This window comes from Saccopteryx leptura, chromosome 3, assembly GCF_036850995.1.
Source record: "Saccopteryx leptura isolate mSacLep1 chromosome 3, mSacLep1_pri_phased_curated, whole genome shotgun sequence".
NCBI classification, from domain to species: domain Eukaryota; kingdom Metazoa; phylum Chordata; class Mammalia; order Chiroptera; family Emballonuridae; genus Saccopteryx; species Saccopteryx leptura.
The window spans coordinates 371,517,904-371,531,493 of record NC_089505.1 but is presented as its reverse complement, the minus strand read 5'-3'; the positions used below and the strand labels follow the sequence as shown (position 1 = coordinate 371,531,493).

The 13,590-nt window shown below is 64.9% G+C and overlaps 2 protein-coding genes across 7 annotated transcripts; both read left to right on the top strand.

Moving 5' to 3' along the window:
• Window positions 1-262: 262 nt before the first annotated feature.
• NAPRT (nicotinate phosphoribosyltransferase) lies at window positions 263-3,671 on the top strand. Of its 2 annotated transcripts, none has more exons than XM_066379657.1 (13): window positions 263-545; window positions 747-835; window positions 961-1,043; window positions 1,230-1,360; window positions 1,457-1,572; window positions 1,839-2,035; window positions 2,111-2,251; window positions 2,585-2,669; window positions 2,763-2,843; window positions 2,941-3,043; window positions 3,142-3,296; window positions 3,376-3,483; window positions 3,589-3,671. In XM_066379657.1, exons 1-13 carry the CDS (start codon window positions 323-325, stop codon window positions 3,649-3,651), a joined length of 1,575 nt encoding a protein of 524 aa, XP_066235754.1. In that variant the 5' UTR covers window positions 263-322; the 3' UTR covers window positions 3,652-3,671. The 2 variants fall into 2 exon arrangements, with proteins under 2 accessions (XP_066235754.1, XP_066235755.1); XM_066379658.1 differs by having other exon boundaries at window positions 265-545; window positions 747-874.
• A 1,821-nt stretch (window positions 3,672-5,492) lies between these two features.
• On the top strand, window positions 5,493-13,244 carry MROH6 (maestro heat like repeat family member 6). 5 transcript variants are annotated; one of them, XM_066379627.1, is made up of 15 exons: window positions 5,494-5,920; window positions 6,128-6,280; window positions 6,495-6,649; window positions 7,883-8,000; window positions 8,631-8,815; window positions 8,903-9,040; window positions 9,212-9,266; window positions 9,382-9,525; window positions 9,608-9,781; window positions 9,991-10,158; window positions 10,393-10,512; window positions 11,421-11,523; window positions 11,647-11,712; window positions 11,867-11,934; window positions 12,122-13,244. In XM_066379627.1, the coding sequence occupies exons 1-15, from the start codon at window positions 5,696-5,698 to the stop codon at window positions 12,371-12,373; spliced, it is 2,124 nt and encodes a 707-aa protein (XP_066235724.1). In that variant the 5' UTR covers window positions 5,494-5,695; the 3' UTR covers window positions 12,374-13,244. The 5 variants fall into 5 exon arrangements, with proteins under 5 accessions (XP_066235726.1, XP_066235722.1, XP_066235724.1 ...); XM_066379626.1 differs by having other exon boundaries at window positions 5,495-5,920; window positions 9,152-9,266; XM_066379629.1 differs by lacking the exon at window positions 6,495-6,649 and having other exon boundaries at window positions 5,493-5,920; window positions 6,183-6,280; window positions 9,152-9,266.
• The last annotated feature ends 346 nt before the right edge of the window (window positions 13,245-13,590 follow it).

Genomic DNA, 13,590 nt, shown 5'->3' with positions numbered 1-13,590 from the left:
TCTTCTACCCTCTGTACCCAAAAGCACAGAATTGGGGGAGGGTGGGCAGGAGGGGACCATTCTTCCATTCTTCGAGGGGCTGAGATGTGGGATGACCGGGAAAAGTGAACACATTCTCTACCTCCGCCGAGATCCCTTAGTCTCCAGAGGCCAGCAAATCCGCCCTGCCCATTGTTGCTAGGAAGGCGGTGACTTGACGCGTGTCCCTACTTTCCCTACTCCTGGCGTGTTGTGACCAGGCCCGGGGGCGCCCTCTATTGGAAAGCTCAGTGTCACGTGGGCCGGCGGAGGCGGGGAGACGGGAATCCGGACAGCGGGCGAGATGGCGGAGCAGGACCCCCAGGGGCGCGCGGCCATGCGGCCGCTGCTCACCGACCTGTACCACTTTACCATGGCGCTGGGCTACTGGCGCGCGGGCCGGGCGCATGACCCAGCCGAGTTCGAGCTCTTCTTCCGCCGCTGCCCGTTCGGGGGTGCCTTCACCTTGGCCGCGGGGCTCCGCGAGTGCGTGTGCTTCCTGCGCGCCTTCCACCTGTGCGATGCAGGTACCCCCGCGACCCACTCTGAGACCAGGGATGACACCACCCAGACAGGACCCTCCCACCCGATGAGCTAGCGGGGATCCCCCTAGCCCAGATAAGAGACCCCGACGAGCCCCACTCTGCGAATGAGACGTCTCCGCCCCAGCGAGCTCCTCCAGACTGCGCGCTTGCCCCGGCTCAATGGGGGTCCTTTGTCGCCCGCAGACGTGCAGTTCCTGGCCTCGGCATTGCCCTCAGACACTGACCCCGCGTTCTTCGAGCACCTCCGGGCCCTTGACTGCTCCGGGGTGACGGTGCGAGCCCTGCCCGAGGGCTCCCTTGCCTTCCCCGGCGTGAGTGCGAGTGCAGGCTGATTGGGGCGGACGGGTGGGCCCCAGGAGTGACGTCGAACGGCTTCCTGCTGACTTCCTACCTGCAGGTGCCGCTGCTGCAGGTGTCTGGGCCGCTCCTCGTAGTGCAGCTGCTGGAGACGCCCCTCCTTTGCCTAGTCAGCTATGCCAGGTGGGGCCCACCCGCCAGCAGCGGGAGTCCGGTGGGAGTGCGGCCTGGGGGGCGGGGCCGGCTGGCCCCTGTGGGTGTGGCTGCATGCGGTCAGCCCCTGGTGAACTGCAGGTTCTCCAAGAAGGTGCAGGATCTAGTGGCTTCCTGATCCTCACCTGGGGTTCTCTGATCACTTGCACCCTACAGTCTCATCGCTACCAACGCGGCGCGGCTTCGCCTGATTGCGGGCCCGGAGAAGAGGCTGCTGGAGATGGGGTTAAGGCGCGCGCAGGGTCCTGATGGGGGCCTCACCGCCTCAACCTACAGCTACCTGGGGGGTAACAGCCAGGGAAGGGAGGCAAGGGTGGGCAATGTGAGAGTCCCCAGTCCTCACAGCCTGAAGTTCCCTAACCTTATCTGACGCCCTGGCCTAGGCTTCGATGCCAGCAGCAACGTGTTGGCAGGCCAGCTGAGGGGCGTGCCCGTGGCAGGAACCCTGGCACATTCCTTCGTCACTTCCTTTTCAGGCACTGAGGTGCCCCCTGACCCGGTCAGTACCCTTCTCTCCCCAGCTGAACTTCAGAGGGCAGACCCCACTGCCAGCCCTTGCCTGGGGGAGGGGTGGTCCAGTCCCTGTCCTGCACAAAGGCAGATGCCATGACTGGCCCAAGTCACCTTGGGCAGGTAGCCACAGTGCTTGCTGCACAGGGAAGGTGGCAAGCAGGTGGCATTACCCCTGTTCAGATCCTCAGCTGGGCGTGAGGCCACACAGCCTGCACTTTGAGTCCCACACCCTTCACTGGTCCCTTTCCCTAGATGTTGGCTCCCGCTGTTGGTCCGGGCCCCAGGGTGAACCTGGTCGCCTGCGTGGAGGTGTGGCTGAAGCGTGTGTGTGCCCACCTGGGGCTGGCGGTGCAGGATCCGCACCCGGGGGAGCGGGCAGCCTTTGTGGCCTATGCCCTGGCTTTCCCGCGAGCCTTCCAGGGCCTGCTGGACAGCTACAGTGTGAGGAGGTGAGGCCCGGGCACCCCCAGGAGGGGCCTAGCAGAGCAGCTGCAGCCTCCTGACCTCCTTGTCCCTTCCCACAGAAGCGGTCTTCCCAACTTCCTGGCCGTAGCCCTAGCCCTGGGGGAGCTAGGCTACCAGGCGGTGGGAGTCAGGCTGGACAGTGGGGACCTGCTGCAGCAGGCCCAGGAGCTCCGAAGGCTCTTCCGGACCACTGCAGCCCAGTGAGTCCAGGAGGGACTGTGCCTGCTAAGAGAACCCCCCTCTGGGGCACCACTATTGGGATGGGAAGGGAGGGAGGGGCCCTAGGGACCCTGCCCTTCCCACAGTGGGGAGCTCTGGTCTGGGGCGCCATCAGTGGGGACATGATGGCCCTGCTGGGGAGGCCCAAGCCCGTGTGGCTGAGGGCAGGCTCTCCCATGGGAGGGGGCAGGATGGGAGGGAGGGAGCCCCAAGCCCGTGTGGCTGAGGGCAGGCTCTCCCATGGGAGGGGGCAGGATGGGAGGGAGGGAGCCCCAATGAGTCAGGAACTTCTGAGGGGCTGTCCTCTATCACAGGTTCCAGGTGCCCTGGCTGGAGTCGGTCCCTATTGCTGTCAGCAACAACATTGATGAGGAGGAGCTGGCCCGGCTGGCCCAGGAGGTGGGCTGGGGCTGGGCAACAGAGGGTGGCGAGGAGGGCACTGGGCCTGCACATGTTGGCTGAGTTTCGTCTGCCCCCTCTGCCCTCCCCCAGGGCAGTGAGGTGAACGTCATTGGCATTGGCACCAGCGTTGTCACCTGTCCCCTCCAGCCTTCCCTGGGCTGTGTCTATAAGGTGAGGAAGACAGGGCCCAGGGCTCAGTGTGGGTGGGCCATGGGGATCACGGCTTCGGGGAGAAGGGTCCAGCTCTGTCAACACCCTGCTCCTGCAGCTGGTGTCCGTGGGGGGCAAGCCACGAATGAAGCTGACTGAGGACCCCGAGAAGCAGACCCTGCCTGGGAGCAAGGCTGCCTTCCGGCTCCTGGGCCCCGATGGTAAGCCCTCCCCCACGGTAAGGCCCCCACAACCTCTCTGGCAAGGCCCCCGGCCCCCACATCATTCTTGGTGCCCCGCCTTGTGCCGCCACACGCAGGGTCTTTGCTGTTGGACGTCCTGCAGTTGGCCGAGGAACTACCACCCCAGGCTGGCCAGGAACTGAGGGTCTGGCCTCGAGGCGCCCAGGAGCCCTGTACCGTGAGGCCAGCCCGTGTGGAGCCACTCCTGCGACTCTGGTTTCAGCAGGGACAGGTGCCTACCCTACCCACCCCCTCTAGTCCAGCCCTGACCCCTGACCCTGAGTCCACCCTTTCCTTGCCTCTTCCCCAAGCTGTGTGAGCCCCTCCCATCTCTGGCGGAGTCCAGAGCCTTTGCCCAGCTGTCCCTGAGCCGTCTCAGTCCTGCACACAGGCGGCCGGAGCAGCCCGCACTGTACCAGGTGGGTGGAAGACCCACCTCCGCAGCCCGCCTGTGCCCTCCGCCCCCGTGGCCAGCTCTTGTCCCCACAGCGTCCCCTCCATTGTCCCTGCCTCTCCTCCTGCAGGTGGCGCTGTCTGAGAAGCTGCAGGCCCTGGTGCACAGGCTGAGTGCCGGAACCTCCCTCTGAGAGCCCGTGGGGGGGGGGGGCGCTGGAAGCAACAGGAATGATTCCCTCTCTCACTCTCACTCGAGTTGTCACGTGTCCTTTCTTCACCAAGTCTGCTGGGCAGGGTGCACTTAGGAATCAGATGAGGGGTCAAGCTCCTAGGAAGGCCCAGGAGGCCCTGCCAGGGTTGGAGGCAGCCCTGTGCGGAGGCCTGAGGGTGGCCAGGAGCTAGGCCACAGCCAAGGGTGTCGTGTCTAAAGTCAGGGAGCCGGGCCTCGGGGGGTGGACCTGAGCCTGGACAGGGCAGGGCTGCGGGGAAAAGGAAAGCTTTGGTGTCCACACAGAAGTGGGGGGAGTTACTGGGAAAGAAGGCCTCTCTTTGCTAGAAGCTCAGGAGTAGGGTCCATGGGGTGGGGATGAGGGGCCACAGAAAGGGTCTCAGCATTTCCTGTGTCCAAAAACGGCCCCAGCCTGATCTGTGGTGGCACAGTGGACAAAGCGTCGACCTGGAAATGCTGAGGTCGCCGGTTCGAAACCCTGGGCTTGCCTGGTCAAGGCACATAGGGGAGTTGATGCTTCCAGCTCCTTCCCCCCTTCTCTCTCTCTCTCTCTCCTCTAAAAATGAACAAAAACGACCCCAGACCCTCACACCTGTCAAGGGCGCTGCTGCCCCAGGCTCAGGGTCGGTGGGTTATCTCCAGCCAAAGAGAAGCCCGTGTGTCCTCCACCACGGCTATTGGCAGCCCTGCATGACTGCCTGGGGGACCCTGTGCCCCTGGGCTCCACACACAGGGCTCTCTCCAGACCCTGGCATCTCTCGTGAGAGCCAGCAGCCCTGGGAAGGGGCAGAGCCAATGAAGACGTTGAGGGGCCGGGTGGTGGCTCAGCTCCAGGCACCTGGCTCCTGTGATCCTGGGCTGGCCCTGCCTCTGCAGCCAGCTGGTCAGGTCTCCGCCGGCTTGGGCCAACAGGGCTCGGGACGAACTGCTCGGGAGAGAGGTTCTCGGCTCTGCAGGACACACCGGGCGGGGGCTGCGCCTCTCCTGTGTAGGCGGCAGCAGGAGGTGGCAGGGGCAAGCGAGGGTGTGAGCAAATGCCTGCTGTCTGGGCGCTTCCCCGAGTGCTTCCGCCTGCTGCCCAGGTATTTGACCCAACCAGCTCTTCCGGCTCCCTGGGGTCAGTCTGGACAATGCCTGTTACGTCACTGCGTCAGGGTTACCTTGGGGATTGAGGACAGAGACCTGGTCAGGCCAGTCCTGGGGAACACGAGGCTTGGAGACACACAAACAGCAAGACGGGCTCCCAGGCACCCACAGGTCACACTCCTCAGTGATATGCCCACTTTCCTGGGTCCCAGGACCTAGCTAGGAACCCTGTGGAGGGGTGGGGACCCCCTCAAACTGTCCCAAGACCCCGGGCCCACCCTGAAGGTGGTGATCGCCTGCAAGAGTGTCTAGGGGCAGCAGGTACAGCGGCTCTGCCCCCAGCTCAGGGGTGGGGACAGCTCTCCTGGTCATCCCTGTCCCTACGATGTCCAGCTGGGTCGGAATGCCGTGGCTCAGCCTGGACCTGACTGCTTTAGGGGTGAATCAAGCAAGGGCTCAGCTCAGGGCTGGGTCTAGACTTCTGGACTCTGCTGGGGTCTCCTCAGAGCTGTCCATATCCATCCTGGGTCCCCCTACCCAGTGGGTTTGATATCAGGTTCAAGGGGCCTTCTCCCCCCCCCCCCTCAACCCACTTGCAGATGGGCCGTCTTCTGGAAATCTCGCCCCTCGCAGAGCCAGACCCTAGACTCTCAGTGTTGGCCACTCAGCACCAGCAACCCAGGCAGTCAGGGTCTTTCACAAGCCTCCAGTGGGCACCATGCCCGGGGACACCTCTGTGTAGCTCCCCCAACCCCCCACATACATAAAGCAAATGCTCACACACCACCACACCCGGTCCCGGCCCCGCCTGCCCGCCACCCAGAGCCTGCTTCTAGGTCAGGCCTGGGCATGACTTCCTGGGAGGACACTTTGGTAGGTGCCAGAGGCTGGGGCCCTGCTGAGGGCTGTGTGCGGCGGCCATGGCTGGGGGTGTGTGGGGCCGGGCCCGGGGTGGTCCTGTGGGGGCCCTAACTCTGACAGCCCTGGCTGAAAGGATCCGGACCAGCCAGGGACAGCCCATGAGACCTCCCTCCCAGGGCCCTCAGCCTGAACCTGAGCTTAAACCTGAGGCAGAGCCGGCAGCTGCCCGGGAGCCCTGCTCCCCATCCCCCGCCCAGGAGTCAGACCCCAAGGGACCCAATCAGGTGAGTGGGAGGAAAGGCAGGCTGAGGGCATGGCCTGGGGGACAAGGGAGCCAAAAAGGGGAGAAGCTTGGGGCAGACATCGGGGCTGCCCTGTCTGGGAAACAGTAAGGGGACACAGGACTTCATCGGATGAGGGGGGTGGGCCAGGGGAGGAGAGCTGGGAGAGGCAGGGGGACTTCAGACTCCCCACCGTCCCACCCACCTTAGACCCTCCAGAGTTCCTGGGAGAAGGGCACCCTCTCTGACCTGGCACTGTACACAGCTGCCTGCCTGGAAGAGGCTAGCCTCACGGGGACTCAGGCGACCGCGTTCACCCTGTCTTCGGCACTGGAAGCCAGGGGAGAGCGGCTGGAGGACCAGGTCAGTGAGCACCCCCGCCCCGCCCGTTCTGCCTCCAAAGACTCCTGCCCCCTGGTCCCCTCTAAGTTTGGGGGTTGGGAGTGAGCAGCTTGATACACACGCCCCTTTCAGGCCGCACCCAACCAGAAGGGGCGCAGAGAGTAACGTCTGGGGGTCAGGACACGGACATTAGATGTCCAAGGCCTGACCATGGACCTCTGCCTCTCCACACCAGGTGCACGCCCTGGTGCTCGGGCTGCTGGCACAGGTGCCCAGCCTGGCAGAGGGGAGGCCCCGGCAGGCGGCCCTGCGGGTGCTGAGCTCCTTGGCCCTGGAGCACTCACAGGACGTGGTGTGTGCATTGCTGCCCTGCTCACTGCCCCCTGACCGGTAACCTGCCCCGCCCCACCCAGCCAGGACAACCCCCCCATGCCCACGCAGCTTCCTTCCCCCTTCCTGCTTGGTGGTGGAGACTGCCCCGCCCTGTGGGGCAGGTCGTGGAGGGGGCAGGACCTCCTAACCACCCCTCATCCCTTCCTCCCTCCGTTCCCCTACCCCTTCCACCTTGGAGTCCTTGGTACTGGGTTCCTAGTTTGGTCCCTGAATTCTCTCTCCTGGTAGCCCCTGGAGCCCAGCCTGAGGGTGTGCCGCAAGGTGGGGGCAGCGAGCCAGGTGTCTTCTGTGCCCCACTCACTACCCCTGGCTCTTTGCTTTAACCCACCTCAGAAGAAGTCACCCGGTTATGCTCTCTACGTGATCGTTTATAACGCCTGGTGTATGTCCCTGATGCCGGCCTCACACGCCTGGTGTATGTCCCTGTTGCTGGCCTCAAACGCCTGGTGTATGTCCCTGATGCTGGCCTCACACGCCTGGTGTATGTCCCTGATGCTGGCCTCAAACGCCTGGTGTATGTCCCCGATGCTGGCCTCACACGCCTGGTGTATGTCCCTGATGCTGGCCTCACACGCCTGGTGTATGTCCCTGATGCTGGCCTCACACGCCTGGTGTATGTCCCTGATGCTGGCCTCACACGCCTGGTGTATGTCCCTGTTGCTGGCCTCAAACGCCTGGTGTATGTCCCTGTTGCTGGCCTCAAACGCCTGGTGTATGTCACTGTTGCTGGCCTCACACGCCTGGTGTATGTCCCTGTTGCTGGCCTCACACGCCTGGTGTATGTCCCTGATGCTGGCCTCACACGCCTGGTGTATGTCCCTGTTGCTGGCCTCAAACGCCTGGTGTATGTCCCTGATGCTGGCCTCACACACCTGGTGTATGTCCCTGATGCTGGCCTCAAACTCCTGGTGTATGTCCCTGATGCTGGCCTCAAACGCCTGGTGTATGTCCCTGATGCTGGCCTCACACGCCTGGTGTATGTCCCTGATGCTGGCCTCACAGGGCTCTGAGCAGCCCGTGCCAGGCAGCTAGCTGCTCCTGCAGAGTTTGCTCTGCGTGGTCTGCAAAGTCTCCACTTGTTTTGTTTCTCTGGGATGGGGGGACAGGCAGGAGAGAGGCATGGCTTACGTCCCTTCCCCACGCTGGAGCCCTGGTGGCCACCTCCACCCTGACCTGGTGTCTCCGGACTTGCCAGCAGGGACCCAGTCTCACACAGTCCCTGTCCCCCAGGGCGGCGGCTGAACTGTGGCGCAGTCTGAGCCGGAACCAGCGCGTGAACGGGCAGGTGCTGGTGCAGTTGCTGTGGGCGCTCAAGGGCACAGCTGGACCCGAGCAGAAGGCACTGGCAGTAGGTGACTCTGGCCGGCACTGCGAGGGGACTCCCCCAGCTCGAGGGGGTGGGCAGGTCCAGTGGGTGACTCCGGCCGGCACTGCCAGGGGACTCCCCCCAGCTCGAGGGGGTGGGCAGGTCCAGTGGGTGACTCCGGCCGGCACTGCCAGGGGACTCCCCCCAGCTCGAGGGGGTGGGCAGGCCAGTAGGTGACTCCGGCCGGCACTGCCAGGGGACTCCCCCCAGCTCGAGGGGGTGGGCAGGCCAGTAGGTGACTCCGGCCGGCACTGCCAGGGGACTCCCCCCAGCTCGAGGGGGTGGGCAGGCCAGTAGGTGACTCCGGCCGGCACTGCCAGGGGACTCCCCCCAGCTCGAGGGGGTGGGCAGGTCCAGTGGGTGACTCCGGCCGGCACTGCGAGGGGACACCCCCAGCTCGAGGGGGTGGGCAGGTCCAGTGGGTGACTCCGGCTGGCACTGCGAGGGGACTCCCCCCAGCTCGAGGGGGTGGGCAGGTCCAGCCCCGGGAGGACAGAGGCAGGAGGGTCTCGTCTGACTCCCCTGCATCAGTCATGTCCCTCGGGTGTCTGAGGCTTTGTGCTCCTCCTGTCTGCCGCATGCCCCCGCCTGAGTGGGCTGCTTGTTCCACAGGCCATTCGCGCCCTTGGGGAGATGTTGTCTGTGTCCGGCTGTGTGGGTGCCACACGGGGCTTCTACCCACACCTCCTCCTGGCGCTGGTCACACAGCTGCATGAGCTGGCCCAGGGCCCACACTGCCTTGACTCCCCCAGAGTTTGGGCCCCATCTGACCGTGGGCCACCGCACAGCCACGCCAGGTGAGGGGTGCACACTGGGGGAGACGAGGGTTGGCCCAGTGCCCTCCCAGCCCTCACTGCCCTCTCCCCTGCTGCCCCCACCTCCAGCTGTGCAGTGGAGGCCTTGAAGGCCCTGCTCACCGGGGACGGTGGCCGCATGGTGGTCACGTGCATGGAGCAGGCTGGAGGCTGGAGGAGGCTGGCGGGACACCACACCCACCTGGAGGGTGTCTTGCTGCTGGCCAGGTATGGGGCAAGGGGTGGGGAAGAGGCAGGGGCATGAGGGTGGTCGCTTGGGGGCTTCTCCAGGGGTGAGGCTGTAAGCAGAGGGAGAGCTCCCATTTCATCCCGTCCCAGCGCCATGGTGGCCCACGCGGACCACCACCTGCGGGGCCTGTTTGCTGACTTGCTGCCCAGGCTGCGCAGCACCAACAACACTCAGCGTCTTACGGCTATGGCTTTCTTCACCGGGGTGAGCCCGCTTCCAGGGATGGGCGATGAGGGGTGACCGTGGACCTGGCCCCTAAGCCTCGTCACCTGACCTGGGACCGCGAGGGTGCTGACTCCTTGTCGTCCTTCCCACCCAGCTGTTGCAGAGCGGGCCCACTGCGCGTCTCCTGCAGGAGGAGGTCATCTTGGAGCGGCTCCGCGCCTGGCAGGGCGACCCCGACCCCACCGTGCGCTGGCTGGGCCTGCTTGGCCTTGGCCATCTGGCCCTGAACCGCGGGAAGGTGAGGAGCAGGACTGGGGGTGGGGGGTGGGGAGACCGGGGTGGGTTCTGCGAGCGGCTGCCCACGACCCCTGACTCCGCAGGTGAGGCACGTGAAGGTGCTGCTGCCCGTGCTTCTGGGCGCGCTCGGTGAGGGCGATGTGCGACTTGTGGGCGCCGCGCTGGGCGCGCTACGGAGGGTCCTGCTGCAGCCTCAGGCTCCCGTCCGGCGCCTGAGCACTGAGCTGGGGCCGTACCTCCCGCCCCTGCTGGACGACGTGAGCACCACCGGGCTCCCAGGCTTCCTTCCCCAGCCCTGCGCTCTGGGCCCCGCCCCTCTCTCCAGGCCCCGCACGCTCCCACTCCGCAACAAGATCCAGCCCCTTCCGCTCCAGACCCCACCCAGACCACTCCCCGGGACGGACAGCGCTCCTCTTAGACCCTCTCTCTCCCCCGGGCCCCGCCCTGACCACGCTCACCCGCGCAGGCCCGGGACTCCATCCGCTCCTCGGCGGTCGGCCTTCTTGGGACGCTGGTGCGGCGGGGCCGGGGCGGGCTTCGGCTGGGACTGCGAGGCCCCCTGAGGAAGCTCGTGCTGAAGAGTTTGGTGCCGCTGCTTCTGCGCCTGCATGATCCCAGCTTGGATGCTGCAGAGGTCAGCCGCCGCCCGAGACTGTCCTGCGCTGCTGTCCCTACCCAACCCCGTCCCCCCCATCTGCCCTACTACCTCTCCGAAGTCAGGGACTTCCCCACGGACCTCAGGTGCAGGCCTCGTGGGCGCCCAGGTTCCCAGGCCTCCTGCCCTCGACTTCAACCCTCATGCTGGCCATACCCACGTCACTCCTGCCACTTTCTGGACTCTTAACCCACCTCCCTTCTCTTGTACCAGAGCTCCGAGTGGACTCTCGCCCGCTGTGACAGAGCCCTGCGCTGGGGCCTGCTGGAGGAGGTGGTCACTGTGGCCCACTACGACAGCCCCGAGGCCCTCAGCCGCATCTGCCGCCACCTGGTCAGTAGGGGCGGACAGTGACAGCGAGGGGGTACGGCCAGCGGGACAGTGACAATGAGGGGGTACGGCCAGCGGGACAGTGACAGTGAGGGGGTACGGCCAGCGGGACAGTGACAGCGAGGGGGTACGGCCAGCGGGACAGTGACAATGAGGGGGTATGGCCAGCGGGACAGTGACAGCGAGGGGGTACGGCCAGCGGGACAGTGACAGCGAGGGGGTACGGCCAGCGGGACAGTGACAATGAGGGGGTATGGCCAGCGGGACAGTGACAGCGAGGGGGTACGGCCAGCGGGACAGTGACAATGAGGGGGTATGGCCAGCGGGACAGTGACAGTGAGGGGGTATGGCCAGCGGGACAGTGACAGTGAGGGGGTACGGCCAGCGGGACAGTGACAGCGAGGGGGTACGGCCAGCGGGACAGTGACAATGAGGGGGTATGGCCAGCGGGACAGTGACAATGAGGGGGTACGGCCAGCGGGACAGTGACAGCGAGGGGGTACGGCCAGCGGGACAGTGACAGCGAGGGGGTACGACCAGCGGCCTACTCGGACTGGTATACACCAGGGCCACTCCACCCAAAACTGAGTCTCCCCACCCTCCCAGCCAAGGTGGTGGCAGGTCTAAGATCTCAGGCCGGGGCCTGACCTGTGGTGGCGCAGTGGATAAAGTGTCGACCTGGAAATGCTGAGGTCGCCGGTTCGAAATCCTGGGCTTGAGCACATATGGGAGTTGATGCTTCCAGTTCCCCCCCCCCTTCTCTCTCTCTGTCTCTCCCCCTCCTCTCTAAAATGAATAAAAAAAAAAAAGGAAAAAGAAATATTTCAGTCCAGGACCCCTGGGCTCACTTCTGCCACCTCTCTCCACGAGAGTTTGCTCTCCTGTCCTGCCTTGAGTCCTTATGTCCCCAGGTTCAGTGGTACCCGAACCATGTGCCCAGCTTCCTGAGCCAGACCCAGGGCTACCTGAGGAGTCCACAGGACCCCCTCCGCCGGGCAGCTGCCGTGCTCATAGGTGAGGCAGTCTGGGTGTCAAGCTGTCCCTTGCACCCCCAGTTCCGTGAGTTGGTTAGCCCCTGCCTTCTGGGGATCCTTCTGGGGACGTGGGGCCAGCACTCATGGGTTTGCCTTGGTCCAGGCTTCCTTGTCCATCACACCAGCCCCCGCCGCATCAACCAGGACCTACTGGACTCCCTGTTCCAGGGTGAGGGCCCAACCCACCCCGGTGTGCAGTCCTGGAGAGGTGGTGGGCAGCTTGGGCAGAGTGGGGTGGGAATGCATGAGCCAGGAGTCTGGGGGTGCTTGGTGGTTCTGAGAACCCTCTCCTGCTCTGCCTGAGACACCTTGTCCCCCTGCAGACCTGGGGCAGCTGCAGAGCGACCCGGAGCCGGCTGTGGTCGCCGCTGCACAAGTATCCTCCCAGCAGGTGACGCTGCTGGCCCAAGCGCAAGGCAGTCGGTGGGGCCTGCGCTTCCCCCGCCTCCTCCTGCGGCGGCCCCGCCCGGTCCGGCCCCCGCCCGTCTTCCCCGACAGCACCTTCCAGCGCCGGAGCATTGCAGGCCGGTGGGGCTGCTCCGGACCCGGCTGAGCCTGACTCCCTGCCCCTCCTCTAGGTGGGGGCTGGGCTCAGCCCTGTGAAGGCCGGGGGTCCGAGTCTCGCACCCCACTGCACTGTTGTCAGCTCCGGCACACTCCAGTTGAGATGCACCCTGGGCCTGGTGCTGGACGCCGGTCTACAGTCTACGCCCTCCCACCAACCCCCACATACACACACAGGCCATGCCTACAGCCCCTGCAAGGCCCACTGCCCACAGACTCCTCTCTCTGCAGGAAGTCACCACCACCATGATGGCCACGTTCCCTAGAGGGACATTAGCGTGCTGTCCGGGCAGGATTTCACCCCCAGCCCTTGCCTCTTGCATCTGCAGGTCCCCCTGTCCCTCCCAGCACGCTGGAGTGTACCCAGCCCCTGTCCTGGAGGACGCCTGGACTCCCAAGCTGAGTTCTAACGGGAGACATGGAAGCTGGCACAGCTCCATGAGCTGCTGTCATGTTGGGCTGCCCACTTCCTGCCCCCCCCACCCCTCTGGCCTCCGCTCCCTGCCTGTCCGGCCCTCCTGGCCACCCAGCAGCTCTGCACCCCCTCCCCTCATGTGTCCTCCTCCTGGCCAGCCCGTGTCCTGGCCTGTCCACCACTGCCCCTCAGCCTGGCAACGTTCCCACACACTTTCTCCCTTCTGGTAATCATATCAGACCTCGCCTGAGCCTTCTTCAGAAGGCGCTGCCAATCTCTCCGCTGGACACGACAGGCCTGAGGTTGTACCTGCGGGTTCAGGTGTGGGGCGCCAGCGTCTGCACCCCACCAGACTGAGCCCGTGCGCTGGCACCCCAGAGCCCTGCACGGGATTGAACGAAGACGGCGTGACTGCATGCCCGGGGGGAAGCCCCCTTGGAGGCCTCCCAGGCCGTAGCCAAGCCCCTCTGGGCCCTGGCCTGTGCGGGCTCCTCCATCTCCATCCGGAATGCCTCCCTGGAAATGTCCTCCTGCTTTTCAAGTCCCCCTCACCCCACAGGCTGCTGCCTCGGAGAGGCCTCAACTCGCAGCCTTTCTGGAGGGTTGGGGTCAGTTTCTCTAAGCTGGGGACCTCTCAGGAGAAGGCTTGGGTCCTGCCTGCACCCAAAGGAAAGCATCTGAAGTAAACACACAGGGATCAAAGGGGTCCGCGTCTGTGTGGGTCCTGGGTCTGGGCTGAGGATGTGGGCGCTGATGGCTCTGGGCCTGGTCCAAGGGCTCCGGCTGGGGTTATAGAGAAGGCAGCATGTGGACAGGGGTAAGGGTTGCCAGGGCGAGGTTAGAGTTTATACTGAGACAGAAGGGAGAAGGTGTGCCTTGGTCCAGCACACCTCAAATCGCCAGGCTCAGAGCTCAGTGAGGAAGGGGTCGGCTGTCTTGTAGGTCGTCTCAGGGCATTGTCTGTGTGGTGCCAGGATCATGGTTGGGTGTATTCGTTCAGATCCTGCAGAACAGATGCCAGATGAGATTCAACTGCATGAAGTGTATTGGGGGCATGCCACAGTCCAG

What these genes read in the sequence shown, in the direction of transcription:
- NAPRT (XM_066379658.1), top strand. Translation starts at nt 323, where the DNA reads ATGGCGGAGCAGGACCCCCAGGGGCGCGCGGCCATGCGGCCGCTGCTC. An exon ending in GCTCCCTTGCCTTCCCCGGC is followed by an intron (nt 875 to 960) that starts GTGAGTGCGAGT and finishes TCCTACCTGCAG; the next exon opens with GTGCCGCTGCTGCAGGTGTC. An exon ending in AACCTACAGCTACCTGGGGG is followed by an intron (nt 1,361 to 1,456) that starts GTAACAGCCAGG and finishes GCCCTGGCCTAG; the next exon opens with GCTTCGATGCCAGCAGCAAC.
- MROH6 (XM_066379625.1), top strand. Translation starts at nt 5,696, where the DNA reads ATGGCTGGGGGTGTGTGGGGCCGGGCCCGGGGTGGTCCTGTGGGGGCC. An exon ending in CCGAGCAGAAGGCACTGGCA is followed by an intron (nt 8,001 to 8,630) that starts GTAGGTGACTCT and finishes CTTGTTCCACAG; the next exon opens with GCCATTCGCGCCCTTGGGGA. An exon ending in TGGCCCTGAACCGCGGGAAG is followed by an intron (nt 9,526 to 9,607) that starts GTGAGGAGCAGG and finishes CTGACTCCGCAG; the next exon opens with GTGAGGCACGTGAAGGTGCT.